The sequence below is a fragment of the Physella acuta genome, unplaced genomic scaffold (assembly GCF_028476545.2).
Source record: "Physella acuta isolate Inbredline_101_S28 unplaced genomic scaffold, ASM2847654v3 ptg001101l, whole genome shotgun sequence".
Classification (NCBI taxonomy): Eukaryota; Metazoa; Mollusca; class Gastropoda; family Physidae; genus Physella; species Physella acuta.
This window is the reverse complement of record NW_026732618.1, coordinates 46,841-73,366: the sequence shown is the minus strand read 5'-3', so window position 1 is coordinate 73,366 and position 26,526 is coordinate 46,841. Positions and strand designations below refer to the sequence as shown.

The 26,526-nt window shown below is 30.9% G+C and overlaps 2 protein-coding genes across 3 annotated transcripts; one reads left to right on the top strand and one right to left on the bottom strand.

Moving 5' to 3' along the window:
- Positions 1–401: 401 nt before the first annotated feature.
- LOC131955776 (ubiquitin carboxyl-terminal hydrolase 7) lies at positions 402–17,253 on the bottom strand. 2 transcript variants are annotated; one of them, XM_059320032.1, is made up of 32 exons: positions 17,103–17,253; positions 12,763–12,855; positions 12,451–12,553; positions 11,932–12,095; positions 11,546–11,610; positions 11,349–11,437; positions 10,994–11,102; positions 10,741–10,871; positions 10,494–10,548; positions 10,305–10,385; positions 9,923–10,013; positions 9,624–9,706; positions 9,410–9,519; positions 9,114–9,267; positions 8,810–8,954; positions 8,631–8,700; positions 8,332–8,463; positions 7,993–8,056; positions 7,760–7,861; positions 7,555–7,654; positions 7,320–7,412; positions 7,135–7,202; positions 6,830–6,981; positions 6,342–6,509; positions 6,142–6,250; positions 5,875–5,952; positions 5,691–5,794; positions 4,603–4,771; positions 4,407–4,454; positions 4,051–4,122; positions 3,851–3,956; positions 402–3,740 (listed from the first exon to the last, which is right to left on the bottom strand). In XM_059320032.1, the coding sequence occupies exons 1-32, from the start codon at positions 17,128–17,130 to the stop codon at positions 3,634–3,636; spliced, it is 3,243 nt and encodes a 1,080-aa protein (XP_059176015.1). In that variant the 5' UTR covers positions 17,131–17,253; the 3' UTR covers positions 402–3,633. The 2 variants fall into 2 exon arrangements, with proteins under 2 accessions (XP_059176015.1, XP_059176014.1); XM_059320031.1 differs by lacking the exon at positions 17,103–17,253 and adding an exon at positions 16,728–17,061.
- A 765-nt stretch (positions 17,254–18,018) lies between these two features.
- LOC131955778 (HUWE1-associated protein modifying stress responses 1) lies at positions 18,019–24,820 on the top strand. The gene is made up of 4 exons (XM_059320034.1): positions 18,019–18,371; positions 21,080–21,154; positions 21,634–21,915; positions 22,289–24,820. Exons 1-4 carry the CDS (start codon positions 18,170–18,172, stop codon positions 22,507–22,509), a joined length of 780 nt encoding a protein of 259 aa, XP_059176017.1. The 5' UTR covers positions 18,019–18,169; the 3' UTR covers positions 22,510–24,820.
- Positions 24,821–26,526: the final 1,706 nt, after the last annotated feature.

Below are 26,526 nucleotides of genomic sequence, written 5' to 3'. Positions count from 1 at the left end.
GCGACATGATCTAGATCTGCACTATGCACATCATAGCAGCAAATTAGTATATTTATTAATATAAATGTATATATTACGCGGGAAAATGTTTTTATGTAATATTAAAAACTTGTTGCGCCCCCCCCCCCCCAGATTGTATATGTATAGCAGCATATAGGCCTAAATGCATGTCACAAATGATGTAAACGCGTCTTAAGATTATAGTATTTAGATCTAGATCTATAGACATTTTAAGCCAAACGAAAACTTAACAAAAAAAAAATTAAAGTATAATTATTAATAAATTTACCAAACTTTTCAGATGCCAGTAGATCAATTCTAGATCTAGACCTATATCATAAATTAGTAGTAATAGCCCTAGAGAAAATTTTAATAAATGAAAAACAACGCTAAAAATCAGACATTATAATCAAGTTTTAATGCAATAGGGAAACATGTAAACAAAAGACATTTTGGTCAAAAATACAACTTGAGTCATCCCCATACACATTGCTTCAAATGATCTCAATCTTACTTGCATTATGACACTTGTTTTTAACAATTAAATGTACAATCATTCAAATTGAAAAAAATACATTTTTCTTATTGTAATAAAGAATATGTCAGTTTTATTGTTTTTCTTGGTATTTGATATAGCTACCTGTGAGTATGACTTATTGAAACTGTCAGCCCTAGCTGTTTATTAAAATATGTGGAGAGCCACTGCCTTGCCTTATTGCATAGACTATTTCAATTTAATTCAATAAAATAATCTTTACTTGAATTTGTAAAAATTTTAAAGAAAATATTTTATTTATACAGTGTTTCTAAATGGTAGCAACATATTTCCAAATTTCTATAAAGTCAAAGAAAAGGAGAACATTTCAAATAATTAATTAAAAACAATTATTTTTAATATGTAATGAGATTGAAAATGTACAACACAATGTAATAAAACCTTTCTTTTTTTTTGTAAATTTACAAAAAATGTACAAGATAGAAAACAGTATGGTGTGCAAGTCTATAATACCTGCCTTGCAAAAATTATTTCATTCACACTCAGCGTAGTAGTTTATAAATAGGTTTAAACACAACCATCTAGCAATCACTGCTTCATTCATTAATATATTCTAAAATTCTGAATTATCTAGGATTTACAAATAGCTAGTTTTGTGGTGCTTACATACACATGTTTATATCCACACACACAAATACTTGCAATTTTTTTTACTAACACTAATAGATTTAAAAAAAAAAAATTCCCTTACTTCAAATAAAATATGCAAATTAAAAAAATATTTAAAACAAGGCTTAAGTATTTTTATTGCATTTTGCTTACATCTGGTTAGTTACAAGACTAACTTTTATCCAGTTGTTATAATTGTTTTCTATATGTGGAAGATTAAAAAGAGATTACTTATGTAACAAGCTAATTTACGTTACAGCTATACTATACTATTAAAAATAAGATATTTAGAGAGAAGTATTTGTAGTTGTATGTAATAGAAACATTACATTAGACGCGACTAAAATATATACTGCATAAAATTAAAAAGGATTATTTTTTTTAAAAAAAAAGGACAATTCCTTAGGACGGTAACAAAGATCAACATTAAAATGTGTACTTGTAGTCCATTTTAATGCACTGCATTCACAGTAAAATATGAAACTACTCTGTTTTATCAGCATTAGTTAGTTATAAAATACAGTGGTAAGAAAGATAGTTTTTGTTCAAGTGAAAGATTTTTAGTTTTAGTCATTCATTAGTATTTAGACTAAGCACCTTAAAAAGCACCAAATTTTTAATGAAAGTCTGTATTCATGAGTAGTGCATATAAGATGATGATATAATTATACACAGAATACAATAAAAATATCGTAAAATTACCAACTTGACCATTGATAATCACATTTTTCATATTGAGGAAGCAAATCAATCTACTTGCAACAAAAATTAACAGAATTTTGATAAACTCAAAGAAATTGCTAACAAATCCTAAAAATACTTTTTGTTTCTATAAACTTCAATATTGAAGTTAAAAATAGGATATTTTATAAATCATTTTGTTTCATTAAAAACCAAACTGCTTAACCTTCAACCAAATCAGAAGAACAGGACAATAGCAAGTTATTTTCTTAATTTAATGCTCAAAAGTGAGAACCTTTTCACTGAAAGGAACAACAAAACAGGTTTGAAATATACAGAATTTATTTGCAAACATTATCTTTATGAAATGTAGTAACTTCTATAAGGGTTAAGGTAAAAATCTGCTACAAAGAGGTGACACAGCTGAAAATATTTATATACATGTTAAAAAAATAATAAACTGCATCAAAAGCTGGTAAAATGTTTTGATCATTTTTTCAAACATTTGAGAATGATAACCCAAGTAAAAAAATTTTCTAGTATCAAAAGCCAGACTTAACACTAAAATTTTCTGATGATAAAACAAACTTGATGAAACAATAACTAATACACCTACATTTCTTAGCATTGTAAGATAGTTGTTTGGTGAAAATGTTCCTGAAAAACCTAAACTGAATTTAAATAAGAAATAAACAGTTCAAGTAATATATTGTTTTATTCAGGAATTTAATCTTTAACAAAACATTGTGTACTTGTTTTTATTAAGTAACAAAAGGACTTCTTTAATCCATAAGTTTTTACTCAGCAATTTCAATGAGTTTCATTAAAATTTTCAACACATCTATTGTCTACCGACTTAATAAAGAGAAAATGCACCTATAGTGAACAACCTCAAATCAATATCAACACTGTTGATTACTGGCAATGAGCATTGACCAAAGGTAAGTTTTCTCCCAAAACAATAGATAGCTTATGGCAAATAAGACAAATTTTTAACATAATCGATTCAAAAGTATCTGCAAATACTATGTAAATACTCCTTCTGATCAGAATTCAGAAATATTAAAATAAATTGCAGTTTAAGACAATCTCATAATTGGGAAAACCTCTTGGATTCACCTTCACTCATCACTTAATATTTACATCAATACTGCTATTTAAAACTTTCATTCACACATCATTTACATTAAGCGTTCAACAATACACACACAATTTTCTTTTGGAAAATAGATCTAAAATAGCCCTAGAGTCAATTTAAAACATTTCAGCCATATTCTACACAGCAAGAATAAGTACAAGCCATCAATATTATAATGGCATTTGCATGAGACCTCTGTCCCAATCAATTAAAGAGAGTTCAAACATTTGTTTTAACTTTTTGATTAAAATAGTTTTTCTAACATATGTTCTAATGCATTCTAAAATGACAAGCTTTCTTTCACTAACATACCATATTTAAAACAGTTAACTAATAATAATTGTGCTAAGTTTTCAAATGTTGGCTTTAAGATAAAAAAAAATATTGCACCTTTAGGGGGGAGGGGGAAGAAACAAAATAACTCATTAAATGCAAAAATTCAATTTTTCCCTATTTAGAAGAAAAAAAATCTGAGTAAACATTAAATACTTACATTTTTGAAGGGTAAATACTAAGAAATAAAGATGTTATAAACCCAACGTTATATTTTCAACAGTAACATTTGTTGCAGCTTTAAATAATGGTGCATTAAAAATGGAACTAATATAGTTTTATGTTATGTGGTTTTAAATTGAGCTGCCTATTGTTTTTAGTTATGAATCTTGATAGCTTTTTCCAAGTAGTTGTAGCGTGCTCGCTTAGGAGTCTTATTAACATGATCTAAACCAAGCCAAGGTCTTGCTTGCATACCCATACCTAGACAAATAAAATTAAACATAAGTTTATAATTGAATAATTTGTTTAGAAAATGTAAAATTTGTGTACACATCTAAATCAGGTAATAAAAAAATGAAAAAAAAAATGACCTGTTTGAACAGAATGAGGTAAAAACTTCTTGAGATCAACTCTAATGTCTTGGGAATCTTCAGAAATGTATTCAAGCCTACCCATTACAATGATTGCGAACTTGTACTGAGAAAACAATTTAAAACATTATATTCAACAATCATAAACTTTTATAAAATGTATTTTATAATTAAAAATCTTCTAGTCAAGCAGATACTACCTTTTCAAACTCTTTATCTGGGATTTCCAACTTCTTTTGGATTCTGTCTTTAACTGCACTAAATGGTTCATTCTGTTAAAAAAAATATTTTTAACACAAAGCACATTGGTGGGTCCTTAAACTCATATATGAAAATAGTAAATACAGAAGTAACAAAAAATAAGTAACACAAGAATTCTTATAAAAATACATTAGAAATTGTTTTAGGTTATAACAAGTTTATGATTTTATTTAATCCAAAGTCATTCTTGGTGCCATCACCAACTTCAGAAACTCAAAAAAAAAGTATACGTATTTAGATCAATACTATCAACTCTAAGTACAACATGAAATAGTTTTAAAAAGAAAGCATTTACCTCTTTAATCTTAAGAAGAAATGGTATGCCAAATGTCTGGTACATTTCCTAAATTAAAAAAAAAAACCCAATTATTTAAGGATGATTGTAATAGCATACATTGATAAACTTTATTAAATGTTTATTGTGGAGTGGTAAATTCTATTAGATCAATACAGCTCCATTTCTAACCTAGATTTAACTTGTATCAACATACCTTCTGAAAGTGAGCAACAGGTATGAGCAGTTCATCTGTTCCCATGTTCACCTCCTCTGCTGGGATTTCTTCTATGCGATATGTTTTAGTTCCACCAATGACTAAATGATCAAGAGCAAGGTCTTCCTTCTGAACAGCTAAGATTTTATAGCTTATGATTTCTAACAACCTAGATTAGGAAGTAAAATAATAGTTACAAGTTATAATAACCATTCAAAGTTATGCTTTTGTTCATTCATTTTAATTCTTTAATGTCCTTGGCTGGACTGCTAACCCTTAAGTCTAGAGTTCGAATCCGGGTTTAAGTCAGTAGAACGTCCCTGAGTCCACCCAACCCTGATGGGTACCTAACTTAAGTTAGGGAAAGTAAAGGCGGCTGGGCATAGTGCTGACCACACTATCTCTTCATATGCCAAGGTCACAGAAACAAGTGAACTCTACTTCACTTGCCCCATAGACTGTCAGGTTTGAAAAGGAAACTAAAAAAATACTAAAAAATGTCCTTGGCACCCAAGTATGCCCAAGATTTTTCTTAGCTTTTTAGGATACTTGCAAAGATGGAAACATTGTTTTACTTAGTTTTCTCTTTGTTATATCATTAGTAGTTAACTTTCCATGATTTTTAAGAACCTTTTCTCACTCAAAATTTAAGGTAATATAATTAATGTAATTAAAATTAATTAATTTCCCCCTCTTGTAGGATCAGGCTTCATTTTAATTTACATGAAATTGGGATATTGAAAAAACATGATTCCGGCAACTACGTTGAATAAATTTTGAATAACTTTTTAGCATTGTTTTAAATGAATTAGTAGTTTTTATGGGATTGATATTGTTTTATTATTTGTAAATTGCTAAATTATTTGCTTGTTTAGAAAAGTAATATATACTAAAACTATTTTCCTGTATTATACTTTATACTGTAAGTTTTTAATGTGTAAACATTATTGAGTAAAATTTAAAAGTATCATTGTTGAACAATGAAGTCTTTTTGCCTGACCGTGTGGGGTTTAGTGACAACACTAATAACAAACCCAGTTTTAATATTAGACTAAGACAGCTTGTTGCTAAGAAAAAAGTATCTTTACCTCAATTTCCCTGAGCCTGATTCAGATAATTCCACCTGTTTCTTTGCCTCTTCTAATAAATCTTGTACCTTACCATTTTTGTTTGGATAAAGGACTAGTTCTCTCTGTTAAAATAAAATACACATTACTAAATACCACATGTAACAAAAATTGGACAAGTAGTATTTAATCAGAAAGTTCTTACCTCTTCTTTCATTTTGCTATTTAACCACAACACCTTAAATTGCTTTTTATTTTCCAGTTCACTAATTTTCATGTCAAGCTGAAGAAAAATTACATATCATTATTAAAATGAACCTTTCATAGCCTACCAGCTAGCTAAGGTTTCACTTTCAAAAACACTGAGATAACTTTTATTGAATGATTATAAATATTAGCAAAAAATATATTATTTCATTTTTTTTAAAAGTCAAAATAAATAAATAAATGATAATAAGAAAACAACTTATACCTGCTGATAATAAAGTTTTTTTGGCTGTCTAGGTTTAGAGTAGACTAGGAGGTCCCTCAAATTGCCTTCATAAGTGCACTTGACTGGGTTACCTGGTCCATCTCTATAACTGAAAAAAACCCACCAAAACAATGACACTGAAATGTCTAATTTACTAGAATCTGATACTTAAGAAGTAGCTCAAGAATAATTCAACATACCCTTGACATTTGAAGAATTGCAACTTATAAGGATCTGTGCCTAAATGACTTGCAACTGCATTGGCCATCTGGTCATAGTTCATTTTTTGAGACAAGTCCAGGGTAAAGCCTGGGTCATTTGGCACAGATTTATCACAGAATGTCACCTCGACTTGATAGAAAAGGTCCCTAAAAAAAGTCAAATGTAAACAAAAAATAACTACAATTGTTTATTAGTAGATATTTCTAGTGGTTTTCTTGAAAAGCAAACATTATGTTTTTGTCTTTTGTTTGAAAACATTTTGATGGGAGGTAATTTATGTTTGTATTGATAAATGTTACCCAATGATTAGGAATTAAATTAATGGACTATTATTTAAAAAAAAAAAAGACTACTCAAAGACAACATAATTTTGTTTTTTAAATGTCAGCTTTTCAATTCCTGTTAATAAAATGAAGAAATGGTTGGAATGAAAGAAGAATAATATAAAAATGTTTAGAAATATTACCTAAAATATTCCTTTGGTGTTGGTAAAGGATACTGAGCATCCTCTTCTTCCCTCTGAAAGACTATAATGTCACCATCCATTAGTTCATCAAGCAACTTTTCCATGGGCAAGCTGAGATCTTCTAACCTTTCTATTAGATTTGGTTTTACTTCCTATAAAAATAACAACAGCCAACATTAATCCCTGAGTTGCTAATAATTACACATTTTATGTTCACTTTAACATAAGCATTAATAAAGAACAATTTAAAGTGGTGAAATAGCATGTTCAAAAGCAAAAAAATGTCTTGGTTATGGTTAACTAACCTCATACAACAAAAGGGGTGTGTTTACAGGAAAGCCTGCTTTCCTATTTAGTTGAGGTATCAATTCATCTAAGAAAGAATTTTTTCACTCATTAGAAAATATAGTAACAACAGTAAATTAATTGAAATGTTTTAAATATTATAAAGTTACAACAGTAAAGACAAATGGGGTGATTTGATACTCACTTGCTTTTGCTGAAATAGGTACATATTCATGTCCAACATATGAAATAGACTTAGTTCTAGGATCATAGAGTTTCAAAAAAAGAAGAACATCACCTGAAATATAAACAATATTATTTGAACAAAAAGCTAAAACAATTCAAATAGATATATTAAGACAATTTTATGGAAAATGACAGTTTTTAAAGCAAAGATAACAAAATATTTTAGACTCTTTAAGAAGTTTAAATGTACATACTATCTTTATCAAAAGGTGGTAACTCTTGCAAACCACTTTCAGGCGTGAGTGTTTCCACAAATATGACCCATGGGTTTTCCTGGTCGGAAAGCTCTGAGACCTGATTAAATAACAAATTCATTATTGACAGTATAGTTGTAAAAAAAAAAACACATGAAATAATGATGTGATACTAGTTAACTATGAATTCCTAAAACAAAATTACTTGTTTGTTGAAATCTGCCTCAAGATCAAGAATTGTTGGTCTAAATGTTTGATTTTGCCGACAGTGAAATGGCCACGGTCTTATTTGCTGTACTGGATATTTCTGAAAACAAATACAGTTGCATTATGTATAGAATTTTAATAATGCAAAATTTAACCACAGAAATAAGAAAAAAATAATGTTTTTTTTTTGGCAATAGTTTTCAGCAAGCTTAAAAAAAAATCACAATATACCAGATTTTCAGCTAAGGTCTCCATAAATTCAGCAAGGGTGGAAGATTTCTTGACTTTAAAACTTCTGAAAAAGTAATACAAAATTTACTATCATAAGTTTTAGAAAGAAAGTGTATAACATATGGAAAAATATTTTAGAAAAGTTTTATTATCTTAATACTTTTAAAATAAATATGGCAAAATAAATCACCTAAATATAATAGGTTTTTGCAATAAAAGATTACTACTATCTCAACAAATTAAATCTCATACCTTTTCTTCATTTTAGAAAATAAATTCTATGACTACAAAATTATTAGTAGTTTTATCAGAACAATTTTACATTTATTTCATTTTTACCTGTAGTTGACCTTTTCAGTGTCAAAAAGATCATTTCCCTGGTGACCACAGAAATTATCTTCTGTCAGCACATGTACATTCATATACAAATGGGCCTCCGTGCGTTCTTTACGTTTTAAAGCTTCTAACTTTCTAGTTATGACAAAAAATGAAAGTATTTTGAATTTAATCAAAAGTTAACCCAAGCAGATAAGATTTTAAACCTGATATATCATCTTCTATGATTCTTAACTAAAAATGCAATTGATCTATCACATACAGCAAGAAAAAATACTTCACTATAGATATTTTTGGCTTACCTCTCTTCATTTAATCTAGCAGTTAAAGAATCAGGAATATCTTTTTCACTCACAGGTTCAAGGATTTCACCTACAAGTAACCAATATAGTGATAATTAACACAATTTATGACATTTCTAAGTTTTTTTAGTAAAAATTTAAAAAAAAGTAGATTTATTTTAAATTTTTTCCCCACTTACTCAGTTCACTTTCACGTATATACACCAACATGTAAGCATTTGTACAGTGTCTGACGGTCAGGTCTTCATCCTGCCCGCCAAAATTGTGATCAATGGCTTCTGATTTTGTACACCGAGAGACTACATCATCATCAAATTTGCACCACTGAATTTTTAACAGAAATAAAAAAAATGCTTAAACAAAGACAAAAAAAAAGATAAGTAAACTGAACATTTTTCCAGCTAGTTAAGCTAGAATAACAGCAAAGTAACTTTACAAGACACAGAAAAACCTTACAAATTTATTGATGATTTGTTTACTTACCTTTCCATCCCCCTTAGGATTAATATATACAACATAATGCCCGCCATGATTATCACCACTATGTACAAGTACTGCATGTAAAAGGTAAGTTGCTACTGTCTTCTCTTTTTTTTGTAAGAAGTCATCTAAGCTCAACTTTTCAGGGAATTCAAATCTGAAGTTAATAGAGAGATGTGAAAACAATTTAGTAGTTTTTAAACCATAGACATATAATAGAAAAACCCAGTTCACAAAGACTACCTTTGTGTGAAAGTTGTTAATAAAAGTGTTAAAAAAATTATTTCTGCCCTCATTACCTGTCATTTATTTTAATATTTGCATCTGTGACTGGGTCATACATAAATCTCATAAGATGGAGGTGCAACACAGGAGGAAATGAGAGAAATACAACACCTTTCTCAGACTCCTAAAAAAAAGTACATAGTTCAATTTTTAAAAATTCTGCTTGGATAGTATAATAACAAATGTATTCAAGTTTTAAAAGACAAGCAACACTACAGAAAAGCTTACCTGTAGCCCATACTCTCCAGCATCATATTTATTTTCTCCATCAAGTGTTTCTACTGTACAATATTCCTTAAATGATTCCATAACTAAAAACAAAATATGTAATAAGTGAGAAGGAAATTAATCATCATTACGAACATTTTTATTTATTAAAAGCAATGGAGATATACAAGATTATTTATAAATACTAGTTATTAAGTTAGACAATTTATGAATTTAGTGTTACGGTAGTTGAAAACCATGTAGGAAAAAGAATTTGATTTAGGGATACAACAAGACTAAAATATTTGGGTAAACTATACCAGTTTTCTTTCCCTTGATGTTGAGCTGGATGTCAAAAAATGTTTCTTCTCTTTTTGAGTCATAATCCACATGTTTGCACTTAATATAAGACTAGAAAAAAAATATGAAAAAGTGTATTAACTTAAAAAAACAAACAAACACACTAAGGGAATTATTTTTTTTAAGGATAAAATAATAATAATAGTAGCAGCAGATTTTTTGCATTTAACATTCTAAGGGAGGTTTCTAAAATAATTTAAGTAAAAGTTAATGGGTATTAATAGATGGAAGACCATACATAGACAGGAGCTAATAAAGCAAGAAAATCTACTACTAAGACAATTTAATTGCATAATTTCCAACTTTATCCCAAAGAAAAGTTTAAGGAATAAATGGACTTACCAACATTTTACCTTCAAAGAGTTTTGGAATTGTTCCTTCAACACATGTTCCTTTCATCTTACTTTCCATGTTATCTAACAACTAATAAACGGATTTACAAAAGTGTTAATGTTTATGGAGTAAAAATATTTCTTAACATTAATAATTGTTAACTAACCAACTTAGCTGGATAACAAAAAATTTACATACCACACGACAGAGTTCTTGAACATCATGTTGCATGAAGGAGTCCAAGGTTTCCCATCTGAAAAAAAAACCAACCCAGGAGTATAACAATCCAGCTTGACTATCTTTCTGTTTGTTTATAGAAAATGAAATGCCATTAAACTCAACAAACTAAACACTAAGAAGGTTAGTGAGAACATATAAGCCTGTTTTTTAAATACAATTCTTTATATAGCATACATTTTCTTCTTCTTATTTAATGAAGACATACCCAAATGATCTTGTGAGTTTTTTTGTTCCAACTGGTTTGTCTGAGAACTGCAGCTCATAAAAGACTCGCTGAAGAGCAAGTGGAACACTTCTGGTACTATCATCGCTTTCAGTAGGCATAAGATAGACTGCCTGAATTTTAAAATGCACACAGTAACAATTACTATACAAAAAATAGAAACTTACGTAGTCAACACAAATGAAACATACCCAGGACTTAGTTTCAGCAGATTATAAAAAATAAAATCAATTACCCGTCTGAGCTTGTTGGTAAAGAAAAGTGTTTGCAGCAGTGAGTTCATATAACAAGTAGCTCCTTGATTTTTCAGGCCTACAAAACCAGTATGTTTTTTTGAGTCCCAGCTGTGGGTCAAAATAAAAAGACAATTACGACTTAAGTAAATATTTTTACTATTCTCTGCCAATAAATGGCTTCCAATACGTATTAAGTATAATTGTTGAGGCTGTGGAAAATGATTTGCAACATAAACGTATTCAGTTAAAAGCAAATGAATCGACGAATCTAATAAACAGGCACTGGTTAACAACAACAAACCAATTAATACAACACACTAAATCAGAATAACTAAAATAGAGAGCAAGACAAACCTGACACCATGAGGAGCATCAGCTGTGACATGAACTTCCAGCATAATCTTGTCATCTTTGATAAAACCTGCTGATGGGTCTAGTACATCCTGAAATTTTAAAACATTATTGATTAGATGAGTTAATATAAATGCCCTAGTACAGTTAGTTTTCAACATGAAAGCAATCAGTTTTAATGGGAAGATTATTTTACTTACTTGCCATGCCATGAAGTGACTGAATCCCCAATCATTTTCCTTATGGTAAAATAAATGCTGAATGCCTGAAAGCAACAGTCATGTTTTAAATTTCAACAACCTACTACGATAATTGAATTATCCTATTTCTTTTTTAACAGAATGAAAATAATTTAATGATTTGGATTTTACTAAATAAAAACCGAACACTAATAGACACACAGCCAATAACCCTCTCAGTTTTAACACACAAAAAACATACAAACAAAAAGATAATGAAAAAGCAATGTTTAGTGCAAAGTGTAACTGACAAATGTAACTATTGCAATGAATGAGAAAGATTAACCATCAGATGTTAGTTATAACATTGTAAAACAACATCATGATCCTCAAATAATCAGACTTACTTCTTTTACATGGTTCTCCATCTGGATCCCATTTCAGCATTTTTAAATCAGCGGATGCTTGGCAGGACCATGACGTTGATTCGGACTCTCCATTGCACTGAAGAAAAAAACCTAAGCTTTTCTGCCTCTCTGTATGATTTTTGCGTGGCATGGCCATGATTTTCCTGAAAAAGAATTAAGGACATGCATTTCAAAATAAACGTTACAGTCCTTATGGTTTCTGTTAGTTTTTAAAATAGAAAAATACATATAGTTTTACAATTGCGATAATTTACATGTGTTGACATAAAAGTAACTCATGGCAAAGTGGTCAGAATCATACTAATACAAAAAAAATATTGTTAGTTTATATTTTAAACTATAATAGTTTCAATATCATAATGATGCTAAATAAGTAGTAGTTATTTGATCTATTTTAGTGTGCAAGCTGTTAGATCACATAACTTGAATATTGGTGGGTAACAAGGTGTTTAGCCTACACCTTCACAAACTTCAAAGTTGAGAGAACAAGCAACATACCATGGGAGATTCCTGACCATGCATGGTGGACTGAGGACAGATTCTTCAAGCTTACTGAAATTTTCAACTACAAACTGGAATGTGGCTTCTGCTCTACTTTCATCTGAGAAAGAAGGTAATAGTAAAAGTCAGGTAATGGACTCTCAGCCAATTTTTTAAATTTGATAGATGGAAAGGAAATAAATTCCATATTTATCTATAAGCTAACAACTAATATGTAGTTATTATAATATTGGGTAATATCTAATAAAACATAACTACACATCATAATAAACTACTTTTTTAAAACATGCCTAACTTAAACCAACAAACCTTCTTCCATTTCCTCTTCATTACTGCTTAAAGGAGGCTTGGCATCTCCATTAACAGCACCTTGAGATTCGCTGCCATTATGGCAGTTATTACCTTAAGATTATTGTAAAACTAGATATAGATCATTATGAAAATGGTTTAATATTAAAAAAAAAAAAAAAAACTAACTTAATTGCATTTCCCTTCACTCTTTTCAATTACAATGCAAATCCTACCAAATATACCTAAGGATTTTTGTTTTAAAAAGTTTTAACAAGCAAAACAAGGAACAAAAAAAAAAAATCACTGCGCCATATGTCTAAACTATGTGCCCACAAAGCTTCAGTTTGTTATGTGTAAAAGTACAGTAAAATGCCATCTCTCTACATGTTAATAATTAAAGTAAGCAATATCAACTAAAAATCAAGTAATGTACTGGATTACTATAATTTAGGGAAATGCATACAAAGCTACTAAAGATTTTCCCCCTTCTATGAGCAGGAAATTTTAAAAAATATTCTTTTTCAAGATCTTATCTATACGCACTCACATTAACAGCAATCACAACAACAAAATTTAGTGACTAGGAGAAGTGATTGTTCAGTTAATAATTTCCAGCATGAAAGAACAAGACATTGTATAGTATGAAAAATAGCTGGTGATATAGTCAACTAACAAAGATTAATATAAAATCAGAATGTGTATTAATTGGAAAAGCATTAATTGATAGATAGTGTTTAGCAAATACACTTAAAATCATCCTCATTTCTTAAAGTTCTACTTAAGCTGATCAGTCTAGGCCAGGACCTGCACACATGTAAGTTGGTCAACTTATTTATAGAATTAACAGTGTCAATTATTGTAATCAAACATTAAATGGCCATGACTAATATTAATAAACCCATCAGAGTTTTCACAAGTATTTCCAATAAAACTATTTACTAAGAAGTCTATACAACTTTTTTTCAATGTATACTCTGACAATTTCCAGAAAAATTAACTCAAGTGAGGTACATGGTTTGAAAATTATTTTTAGCTTTTTGAAAAAAATTTCCCCGTCATGTAGGCCTATATTTTTAAAAAGAGAAGTGTTTTAAACAATGTCATGGTTATAAAAATGAATAAGGGTATTATTAATTAAGAACCAATGTAAAGATGCCCTCAAAAAATTTTGATAAGTGAAAAATCAACCTTGTGCTTATGTACGCCAGATTTGTACTTTTTCATGATTGTCAGCAGTCGTGAAATGATTTACCTACCAAGTTTTTCAAAACTTAATTATTATTTCAGGTCCTAAGCCTTAGAAATGCCTAGATACTTGAATCAACATATAAATAAGGACTAAATTAGCTGGACTTAATAAATGTGATGTTTTATTGGTAAGTCTAATAATTTAATTTTTACTGAGACAGGATACTAATTAGGACTAATGGGGTAATTTTTATACCAGTGTCCAATAATAGAATCTTCTTTAAAAAAGGGGTGTTAGGTTAGTGGTAGTTAACTAAATAAATAAACATATCCCTGGCTAATGTCAATGCTAACCCTGACACCAACCCTAGTCATACCATACGCCTAACCCTAATTTCTAACCATAAAATGAGTCGAGATTACATTACTGCTAAAAACCCAACACACCTCTTTTATGGAACAGTCTATTATCGGACATCAGTATCTAAAATCAGCCTTTGCGTTTTAGGTCTAGGTCTTTTTTAACATTCGCAAGAAAAAAAAACTATCTACTTAACAGGTAGATCTACAATGAGTGTTTTTTAAATCTTTTCTTGACATAGATCTAGAATTTTTAAAAGTGTATTCAAGAAATACGTTAATATGTCGTCACTGGTCATCGTTAAAAAACAAAACAACAGCTAGGCCTAGATCTAATCAAATTTGAATTTTTTTTCAAGTTTTAACATAACTACTAGATCTACTAGGCCTGTAAAAGACAAAAAATAAATAGGTATCTACATCTAGATTCATTGTTCAAAGACGTAGTGTTGTCCATATTGTTTTTTGTGTTGGTAATCTATCGTTTTAGGTACGTAAAATCGCCTGCGGCTAGTAATGTACCAAAAAGTTACCTCATTGTCAAGGCTTTAATAGAAGGTCTATTTTGTGATATATTTGTGTCAAATATTATAGAAAAATGAATAATAAACCTAAATCAATGGTTAAATATTTTAATATATCAATATAGGCAAGAAATTAACTTTAAACAGCAGTATTTGTGAGCAGGATTTGCTATATAAAAAGCGGCCATCTGTAAGTTAGAGTGGCTTCCCCTGAATCTTGCGCTATAAGTTTAGGCCTACAATATAAAAAAAAATAAAACAAGATGGCGGCTATAGTAAATGAGCATGGTTGCATCTGTTGGAAACATCACTAGACTATTACTAAAAAGTTTTAATTCAGTTGTTTAAAACCAGGTATATGGCCTAAATGAAACAAGGAAACATTTTTGTATTTTTCAAAACAATCCTTCTCAAAATTTGAAATAGATTCTAATTATTAATTATTAAAATTTAAGGAGTCACCTGTTTTTCACATTACAAGTCGCGAGCGATTTTACGTACCTAAAACGTAGGCTTTTTGATGAGAATTACAGAATGAATTTTTTATTAAAAATGTATCAATAATAGCTTGCACACTAGTAAACTAAGCCAATTTAGCATATTTTAACTTTCTGTGCAAAGTCATTATTACTGAAAAAAATTCCAAAGTCAGGTCAGCCTGTGGCACCCTCCACTGAACATGACAGAAGGAAAAAAAAACTTGACCCGTGACCTTCATTAAAACAGAATTTGCTTTTGTTTTTTTTTCATTTTTAGTAAATATGTGCTTAATCTTACCCAATAAGTGATAAAAATTTGAAAATTAATTTTAATTACTGTTGTAAAGTGAGATAAACAGCTTAATAAACACGTGTTTTCTTGAGGGGGTGTGGCACATCCCGACATCGCATTGTTTGTAACTTTATATTTGTGTTTTATGACTATATTTGTTCACAATCAGCATGCTATGCTTTTAATTTTGATAAAGGGTAAGTATACCAAGTTACAAAACCTGAAATCTAACTAATAATTCATACTTTCAGTTTAAAAAAATAATGAAAACGATCATCAATGAAGAAAGCGTAAACATTCTATTTTTAGGTGTGACATAAAAAACAGTCATAAATCTAGCCGAATGATTGGATTCTTGCGCGTCACACATTTTCCCGCGCTTCGTGTTCACCAAAAAAGATTATAATAAAATGGCATTATTATTCTTACAGAGCATATCTCATGCCTACCATAAATTATTACCAGTTTATTGTAACGTGTGTAAAATTAATGCTTTCAAGTAAAAAATAGCAATAGTCTGGTTAAAAATACCTGCGGTATTTTATAGTTATTTGATTCGAAAGATAAGAATTATATAGAGCTACTTTCACTAAGGCGCCGCTTGCGAGACAAACATAGAAATTAGGCCAAAAGTAGATCCAACAATTCTTAAATAACAGACTTAAATAGAAACGGATAGTTCCGATTTCTTAAATTAACGACGGCTTCGTAATCATTAGTTTTATCACTCTACCCATTAGTGAAAGCGAAACTGGTCGCCATTTTTGGTAAGCGCATGAGCCGTGAGATGGCTTCAAAACAACAAACCCGGAAGCTGTGAATTCGAACGGCCTACTAAAACGATAGATTACCTTTGTGTTTCTTGTCTGTTTTAATAAATCAAACTTAAATGGGAGTGGACATTGGGACAAATGTATTTTAAAAATGTGATTAGATCTAGATCTAGTAACTAGAAAGTTATTAAAAAAAACCCAAAACAAGTTGGGCTAATTTTTAAATTCAAGTGCAAATAAAGTGGATGTGCATGTGGTCTTGCACTTAATTTTTGTTGTTATACTAGACCAGTAGGCCTATCTTAATCTTATTGTAAACACATTTTAAAGTAATGAAGTCCTCTTAAAGCGAATAACTGACACGCACCATCCTGATCAGTATCCATTTCTTCTGCTTCTGCTCTGATACCATCGTTGTTGACGACTATTTCGTTGACATGGTTCATCATGTTGACGTTGTTCATATCATTAGCCAGCAGCGGTAATGTGACCGTTTGTTTATCTCGCCCGGGAGTCTGAAGACTTCTCTGCGAGACGGTCCCTTTTACGTGCTTACTAGCAATTCGCCCAATGTCTGCAGATTCTACCCCAATGACGGGGCAAACTGCTATTAAACAAATTAGGTTCAGATACCTACGATCACAGGCGCCGGGATGTGAACAAAAATAAACAAGATGGCGGCTCGCGGTTAGGGGCAGTATGGGTGTTTTTCTATTGGTATCTATTTAGTTCACAAACTTACTGTCGCTAAGAGTGACTTTAGCCATCATTTTGAAATTATGATTTGCTTTTTTTAAATAATTTTGTTCTAACTTAAACGACGCATCTCAAAAAAATGGCAATTATGATTTCGGTGGACCATTGGTGTCTCAGTTATTTTTTAGTGCAGAATTGCCTACCTACCATTTTGGCAAACTGCAATTAGGCCTAAATTTAGGCCTGTACGAAAAAAAAAAACGTTAAAAAGAATAAAAAAAAAAAAAAGAAACCCACCAAATTCATCATAGACGGGCCGACGGTTTTGGTTTGATGAAGTCTTTTTATCACCATGTATAATAGAAAAACTTCAATTATATAATTTAAACAATAAACATTAAGAAATATTGCCTTTGTTTCATCAATTCAATTGCTTTAAATGTTAGATAATTTGATTTTGCTCAAAAGAACTAAAATATTAATTTCATTTTTCATTTTGCTTATGGGCCTAGTATTATCATTTGGGCCGTTTGCGTGATTTGAGCCTATTAAATCATTTTTTCAACATTACACATTTTGGAAATCAATAAATAAATCTAAAAAATATTCCAAAAATCCTATTTGTGAAGTGTGAAAAATAAATGTATTAAACATTTTAAAAATCAATATAAACATTTATAAATATACTACAGTCAGCAAAACACATCAATATGTTATGCTAAAATCGTTCTAAAATCTAAATAGTGAAAGAAAAGCCATTTTGAATTAAAAAAAAAACATACTATTGTGATTAAATGTTATAATGAAATAACTGTAGCGATTGATAGCACGAGTTACATTTTATATCTGAAACTACGAAACCATGTAGAAAACCTACAGCTCTAGTTGCCTAGCATTAGCCGAATGCGTGTATTTGACCACAAGCGGCAAAAGGTAAAATATCCTGGCATATTTGCGCTTGCGCTGAAGTGTCTTTCCGTTATAAAATAAAGGCTGTCAATAATACGACGGCTTTCTGTGAATGTAGCCGTCGTTGAAGACATATTTTATTAGAGATAGTTATGTTTATAGACGTTTAAGGGATTTTTACTTATTTTCTCTTTTTAACAAAAAATGAGCCAAGACGACGGTCAAGAAAGTGACAAGTCACCCGATCATTGGTTTTCCAACTTCGAAGATGAATGTTTGGATGAACTGGAAAATCAAGGAAGAGTCGAGCCTCGGTTACAATCTGCTGAGGAACACACTGCTCAGCAGCTTTGGTTGGGTTTTCAACATACATCCACAGCCATAGCACAGTTGTATAATTTTAAAGGTACTAGTGGGTTACCAGACTAAATGAAGCCTCCAGTAAATAAAAAAAAATTCCCTGTGGTATTGAAGATCTAGATCTAGAAAAAAACATGAATTCAATGGCGAAACACTGAAAAAGTCAAAAGTTTGAAAAAAAAAATGAATGGGTTAATTTCATAACTAAGATTTGATAGATCTAATTTCTAATATAAAAGAAAGAAGTAGATCTAGATTCTAGATCTAGGCTCTTTTTAAATTTTATTGTTAAATCTATGGATTTAAACAATACCAATGAAAACTAACAATTCGGATGGTTAAGGATACTCGAGGATGTCCGATAAAAGACTTCTAATAATAGGTGCGTTAGGTTTTAGGGCGAGGCATATTATAGGGTTAGGATTAGGTTGACATTAGCAAGTTATATGTGTATTAACTCCGTCACTACCAGTAACTTAACAGTACTTGAACACCCCTTTTTAAAGATTCTATTATCGGACACTGGTCTAAAAAATCCCCAGAAATTTATTTCAAATTAGACATCAAATCTGTCGGTTCTAGCTCATTTAGGGCTAAATAATTGATTTTTATTTGGGTAACTACACAGCCAGACAAAATGGCTTTCCATGACAACTATGTTATACTAAGTTGAGAGATTCAGAGAGCAGGAAGTGGGGGAAGTTGACGTGGAGGTATGGTTGCGATTCACCACCTTGTCACTAGAAATTAATTGATAATCAGGCTAATTGTTCCATTCTAGATATATAATTCTCTTCTTGGAGATGTTAGAAAACAAGCTGTAAGCGCGCCTAGCAGTCCCCTCTCTTCCTCTAGGCATATCGCAACCACCCCTACATGCTCTGGTGAGCTGAGGTTCACGCTAAATGTTTACAATTGTAGAGCTGGGCTTAGTGATGCCTATTAGGGGCAGATAATTTAGTTTCAAACTATTTTAAACTTAGGGGGGGGGGGTTAACTAAGCAGGCTGCTTTCACAGGGTGGGGGGGGGGGGGGGTTGGGGGAAAGGAGGATTTTAGTGTTTTAAAGCAAATTTTTTCAGTGACAGCAATGGTACTGTCGAATTCACAAATTATGAATTACTGAAAAGTAGAAAATAAAACTAAATAGCGGTGTGTGATAGTGATAGATAAAGGTCTAGGCCTAAATATTTTTCAAATGTTTAAGAACTAAAATTGTAATTTAATTTAGGCCTATTATGAAATATTTTTTATTGAGCAAACCAGCAAAAACTAAATTGAAATAATATGCATGCATTTATGTATTCAGTACTGATGAATGATCCCAAAAAATAATGTTTAACATAGGCCTACCTAATAAAAAATATTAGCCTACATTTTAAAGATCACATCTTATCAAATTTACATGTTTTGATTCATAAAGCTAAATATTTTAGCAATGTTTCAGGATTATTTGTAATAGATTCAGATGTAGGGGACTAATTTTTTTTTATAAAACTAACACTCCTCCTTACTTTAGACCAATGGAATATCCCTGAAGCTTAATTCAGACAGTGACCTGCCAATGCTAACCCTAGTCCATTTAGACACCTAACCCTAATTTCTTTCCTTAAAATTAGACAAGATTACTAATAGCAACCTCACACACCTATTTTAGGAAGAGTCTATTATAGGACAATCATCCCAAATACCAGTAATCACCATTCTCTTGACCACCTGCTCATGTTTTTATGTCAACTGGAGAAACAAACCTGAGCACAACACAAGCAAAATTCTCTAGCCCTGTACTTAGTTAAATAAGTACTAAGTTGTTAGGCATAGGCTAATATATTAGGCCTACTAAATCTGAATGTTTAAAAGTTCTCATTTTTAATGAAAATATACACAATAAATAACAAAAAAATTTGAATAAACAATAAAAGCAGTAGAGATCAAGTAGAACACTAACCAATACCAGTGACCACACAAAAAGAATTTTTTTTACTGGAAATGGTAGACTACTGTAGGTTACTGGCTTTTATGGAAATACAGAATTCCTATCATTCCATGAACGGGGTAATGATTGATAAAAAAATCTTTATTAATACTTTGCCCAATTTGTGGCCTTAAAATTAGTGAAATATGCCTATATCAGTATGAGGCATTAATTGCACTAAAAATATTTATTGTTGTTTACTTTGCTTTGTTTCTGACGTACATATTTGGTGCTTTGTAGGTTACAAGACATAGTTCGCAACTGACAACTCTGAATGGTCAACATCCACTAATTATTATACACCTATTTACATTCTTTTATTGATTTCATTACTTGCTACAAATATTAGTATTAAATGTGTAGGCCTAATATTTAAAGGATAATTATAAAATAAGCTTCAGATACCTGTTACTTTGGCACCTTAGAACACTACTGTGATTACTATTTTATCTGATTCTGTGTGACTGTTAAAAAGAAACTAATAAAAAAGGGGCTGTACATGTTTTTAAAATAATAAAAATTTATTTAATTAATATTAAATTAATTTTTTATTTTCAACAGTGAAACCTTCTAATTGATAGTATAAAAAGTGCTTTGACTTATTCAGGAGGGTTTTTATGATTAACATTTTTCAACTGTACTCCCCTTTATTCTATACACATCTGTTTTAAAGAAAAATTTTCTCTGCATCAGTTTTAAAATAAAGTCTATCCTTTCTGGGACTTAAAGGGACTTTATGAGACTTGATTCATTTTCATGTAAATAACATATTTTTTTTAGATGCTGCACATGATGGCTATGTTTTGTTGGTCCCTTTTAATAAAGCTGCAGAATCACTGACTAAATTTTACAAAGGCAAGTACAAAATTTCAAATAACCTTTTTCAACATTAACACATCATTTTATGTTTATATCTTTTATTTCTACAAATATTAACTGGCTATTAATTACTTAATTGGTTTAGTACTTGCAGTAAAACTAATTTAGGCCTACTGCTGCATACCAATAGCACAATGATTACAAAATGGACTTCACATGATGTACTCAATTTACTATATATATAATTTTTTTTCTTCCTGCCAGTGAGGAAGTTTTTTCTGCCTGTTCTCTGTAACTATTGATTAGATATAGTAAATTTTGGCTTTAGAATGACTTAGTTGATTGAGATCATTTTGATTTAAAAATTATTGTTATTAATTTTAGACTAAATTTTTCTCAAGGTTCATTTATTGCTACACTGATTAAAATTATAATTTTGTTAGAACAACTGTTACTGCAGAAATAGGTATTTCCTGACCCTCAGTTCAAGAAATGTACACATTTTCTGATTCTAGATAGTCTTAACAATGCTAGAGAGTGCCTAAGGCTGGGAGTTCAAAGTGGAAGAAGTAGCCGTGCTCGAGATATTGCTGCTTGGGCCAGGAAAAAAAGAAAATGTATACACAGAGATGAACTCTTGGCTTACTTGTGTGGTAAAACTTTACCATCCCACTCAAATCATCATAGAAATAGACAAAACAGAAGTATAGAACGACAGTTGCCTCGTCGTCCGTCACACCAGAGTGACACCATAGATTCAGGAGAATATCAAGTAATGGAGGCATACACGTTGCAAGGTACTGTAGTCTAAGCAAAATGTTCACCAGTAAATGTTAAAAAGTTGTGTGGGTGATAGACTGTGGTTAAATTTTATAAAAAAAAAAACAAGTCCTGTATCTAAATGCAGACTGATTTTGAATAGATATCTAGCCATAATTAGGTTCTTGAAATTTTGAAATTTTAATTTATATTCTGGCAGCTTTTATGCTCTCAGAGGTCTGTGCTTAAAAATATATCTTTTGATATCTTTAACATCATACATTTCATTTTTGTAATTACTGCAGAGAATCAAACATTTGATTATAATTTTTCTTTTTTATTTAACTTACTAATTAGTTTGTGATGCTTGTTGAATATGCAAATGATGTGTGCTTATATTTTATTTCAAAGGTCTGAATGGTGCAATGTCTAATATAAACATGGGTTATTCAAGACCAAGCACTACAACCTCTTGCACAGTGAGTTCATATTCAAGGCCAGCAGCTGTTGAGGACATTTTGTTTCATGATGAAAGAGCTCGTAGCTCAGAACACAGAAAACGTACTAGTTCCTCTTCAGCTATGGATGTCAATATGGAGTCACCATCTAGGAAACGCGGAAAATTTCTGTGAAAATACGGATGTACACAAAAAACCAATAACTTTGGTCAAATATTTTAGTTTATTACTTAGAGTGGCAAACAGTTAACAGTAGTTCATACACAATGCTGCAAAATGTTGTTATAGTGCCATCTGTATTGGAGTTTGTTTACTTTTGTCTATTCAGGTTTATTCAAAGAAATTTAAATAATTTTCAGTTGTCTTTACTAAAGTTAATTTATTTTGGCATAGTAAAATTAGACAGTGTTTGGTGCATCATTATAAGATCTCTTTGGTCCTGTAAACGGGAGGTGAAATGTACTTGAGAAGCTAAATTCAGTTCACAAGCAGAGGGAAGTTTTGGCTCTTGTAGAATTATTACTTAATTCATCTGTTTGGTGTTACTGGCAGTCAGCAAGTCCCAAAAACTATACATTACATCATGATTAATCATTCTTTTGGATTCAATTGGATGTTTAGAACTATGCTAACCATTTTCTCTAGACATGTATATTAACAAATAATGTGCTCAATTTCCTGCATTACTAAGAAATCCATAAATGCTGTCTTCAAGGCTTTGATGAAACTACTGTCAATATCACCAAACAAATATTCTAAAGTAAGGTAGACAATTCTAATAGATATAGGTAGATGTAAATATAATGCTGCATTTATATGAAACTTAAATTATACATCCGTACTTTACATTTTCTTTCAATATGTAGTAGCAAATATTTCCAAAATACTTATAGAAGTCGCACACGTACCATACTGTCCTCCTTTTAATGATAAATGTTATAAAAGGGTGTTTGCCTATTTATGCAATCTTGTGTAATTCACAAAGTTGGACAATTTTAAACTCTGTGGCATTGAGTGACATTAACTTTCTAAAGCTATTGTTGGTTATCAAACTGTTTGTGATTGAACACTAAAGGAATACACTATTGTTGTAGGTTTATCTCCTGTATACACTTTTCTTATCCAGTTGATTAAAATGTACATAAGTATGCATGCCAAATACCACTAGAAAAAGCAACTAATTGCAATCTCTTCATGAACTGTCAAAGTCTGCTGAATATAAAGCAGTTTCAACAATTTATTCCATTTTATACATCCAAGTTGTATATCATGCATTTTTGCTATTGTTTCATTTATTAACAAACAAGATAAACTTGGCGATTAACCGTTTTCCTGTAATTTGGTTAGCTAAATCACAATTCTTTTTAGCTGTGTTGGAAGAATGGCTTTTTAGTATCAAAACACAACTGAGACTAAGTCTAGATCTTGATGAAATCTGTTACAATTATAATTAACAAGAATTTATTTTCAAGCTTTTATTTAATTGACAATGTATATTAATCTCCAAATAATTATTAGATCTTTACTTTTGGGAACTAGAGTTATGACCTCCATTGTACATCTAAAACAAATAATTGGACATGATCCCTTGATAATTCTATATCTAAGATTACATATACTAAACACAGAAAGTACATTTACAGTGTATATATCAATCACATCATTAGAGGTATTCACTATAGATATTTTAACTCATAAATCCATCATTATAGGAATTGTTTTAAGATTTTATTTTGCTAATTTGTATTTTACAGTTTTAAAAATTCACTTTTCTTTATTTTCCTTGGGAACTTGGATAGCGCGTCTTTTGTATTTAAGTTTAGCTCCAACCTTCTTTGAGAACTGTTGTTTGCACTTATATATGAACATAATCATCAGAATGAATGGCAGTGTTGTGTGTTTCATGAATGTTATAAACACAAGCTTTGGTATGCAATTAGAAATTTTAAACTATACACATATTGGATTTTGTACAATAATTTAGCAGTTTTCATTTGAAAGTTTTCTATTGATATATAAATACTCATTTGATGATAACAGGCTGCATTCTTTTTACCACTTCCACAAGCCTAAGTTTAACAGTAAATTATTACTTCCTGATGGTAGTTTGGGGAGGGGGGAGAAAATTCAATTAAAATAAAAATATTATTGTAAATATGAAGGAATAAATGTATGTGCACCTCCATATGTCCGGTAATGGTGAAATTGATAGTGATTGTGTTTTTAAAAAATCTGATATATCCTCACTGTATTGTTCACTGGATGAGTGGTTGATACAAATGTTTCATTAAATAATTGTACTTGTCATTAAGTAAAAAGACATGCAGCCCAAAAAAAATATTCGTAATGGGATGCTTTTATGCCAGATAAGAATTTGTTAAATTCTTTTTTTGATTTTTGGCAATGTCTGAGCAAAATGTTCAGAACTAGGCCCTGTGATAGGACTGGCAACATTTGAAATAAAGATTAATCTTTTTCACTTATACTCTAACTCTTATAATTTTTTTGTTGTATATTGTCATTGTTAAAAATAAAAGGAGTAATAAAGTAAGGAATGTGAAAGCTTTAATTGGTACTGATACCATGGGAACTCTTGAAAACTAACAGGAGTAATAAAGTAATGTGAAAGCTTTAAATGGTACTGATACTATGGGAACTCTTGAAATAAGCCTGCTCATGGAGCTTTACTTAATCAATTTGACTCAACAGATCCCAGGGATCTCTCATTTCTGTCTGTAGACGAACACACATCAACAGATGTTTGATATAGTATTGTACTGGCTACACAAGCCCTTCACATGGAATACCAATAGAAATCTGCGATAGCTAAATCTTTCCAAATGATTGATGTTCTATAGGTCTTACCAAATGATAGATGTCCCATAGTATAGGTCTTGCCAAATGATTGATGTCCTATAGGTCATAACAAAAATATTTGATGTCCTATAGGTCTTGCCAAATGATTGATGTCCCATAGTATAGGTCGTGCCAAATGATTGATGGCCTATAGGTCATAACAAAAATAATTGATGTCCTATAGGTCTTGCCAAATGATTGATGTCCTATAGGTCTTACCAAATGATTGATGTCCTATAGGTCTTGCCAAATGATTGATGTCCTATAGGTCTTACCAAATGATTGATGTCCTATAGTATAGGTCTTACCAAATGATTGATGTCCTATAGTATGGGTCTTACCAAATGATTGATGTCCTATAGTATGGGTCTTACCAAATGATTGATGTCCTATAGGTCATAACACAAATGATTGATGTCCTATAGGTCTTACCAAATGATTGACATCCTATAGGTCTTACCAAATGATTGATGTCCTATAGGTCATAACAAAAATGATTGATGTCCTATAGGTCTTACCAAATCATTGATGTCCTATAGGTCTTTCCAAATGATTGATGTCCTTTAGGTCTTACCAAATGATTGATGTCCTATAGGTCTTTCCAAATGATTGATGTCCTATAGGTCTTTCCAAATGATTGATGTCCTATAGGTCATAACAAAAATGATTGATGTCCTATAGGTCTTACCAAATGATTGATGTCCTATAGGTCTTACCAAAAACGATTGATGTCCTATAGGTAATGCTGCCTTATTTTAACCAGTAAACGAAAAAAAAAGTTTTATTTAAACATTGTATTACATACTCTCCAGTGTCGTAAGACTCAGAGCTACCCACATTTCTCTGGCGTCAGCACGTGAGAGTGGGCAGTGTACCTGGGAAAAAAAACTACCCCCCCCCCCCCCCAGGTGGCTCAAGAGAGCTGAACTCTACGCCACTTCTCAAGACGATATCAATTAATTGCCCTCAGATCTCAACGTTCCTGGACCAGGACTAAGGGCTAGCCGGGCAGTGGGACAAGCATGACGACAGAGCGCTAACACAATTTTGACTGGACTGGAAAGCCATCTGTCCGTGACGGGCTTGATGTTGGGGTAGGTCCTTGATACCAGTTCAATATAGGTCACTGTGATGGGGTAGGTCCTTGATACCAGTTTAATATAGATCACTGTGATGGGGTAGGTCCTTGATACCAGTTTAATATAGATCACTGTGATGGGGTAGGTCCTTGATACCAGTTTAATATAGATCACTGTGATGGGGTAGGTCCTTGATACCAGTTTAATATAGATCACTGTGATGGGGTAGGTCCTTGATACCAGTTTAATATAGATC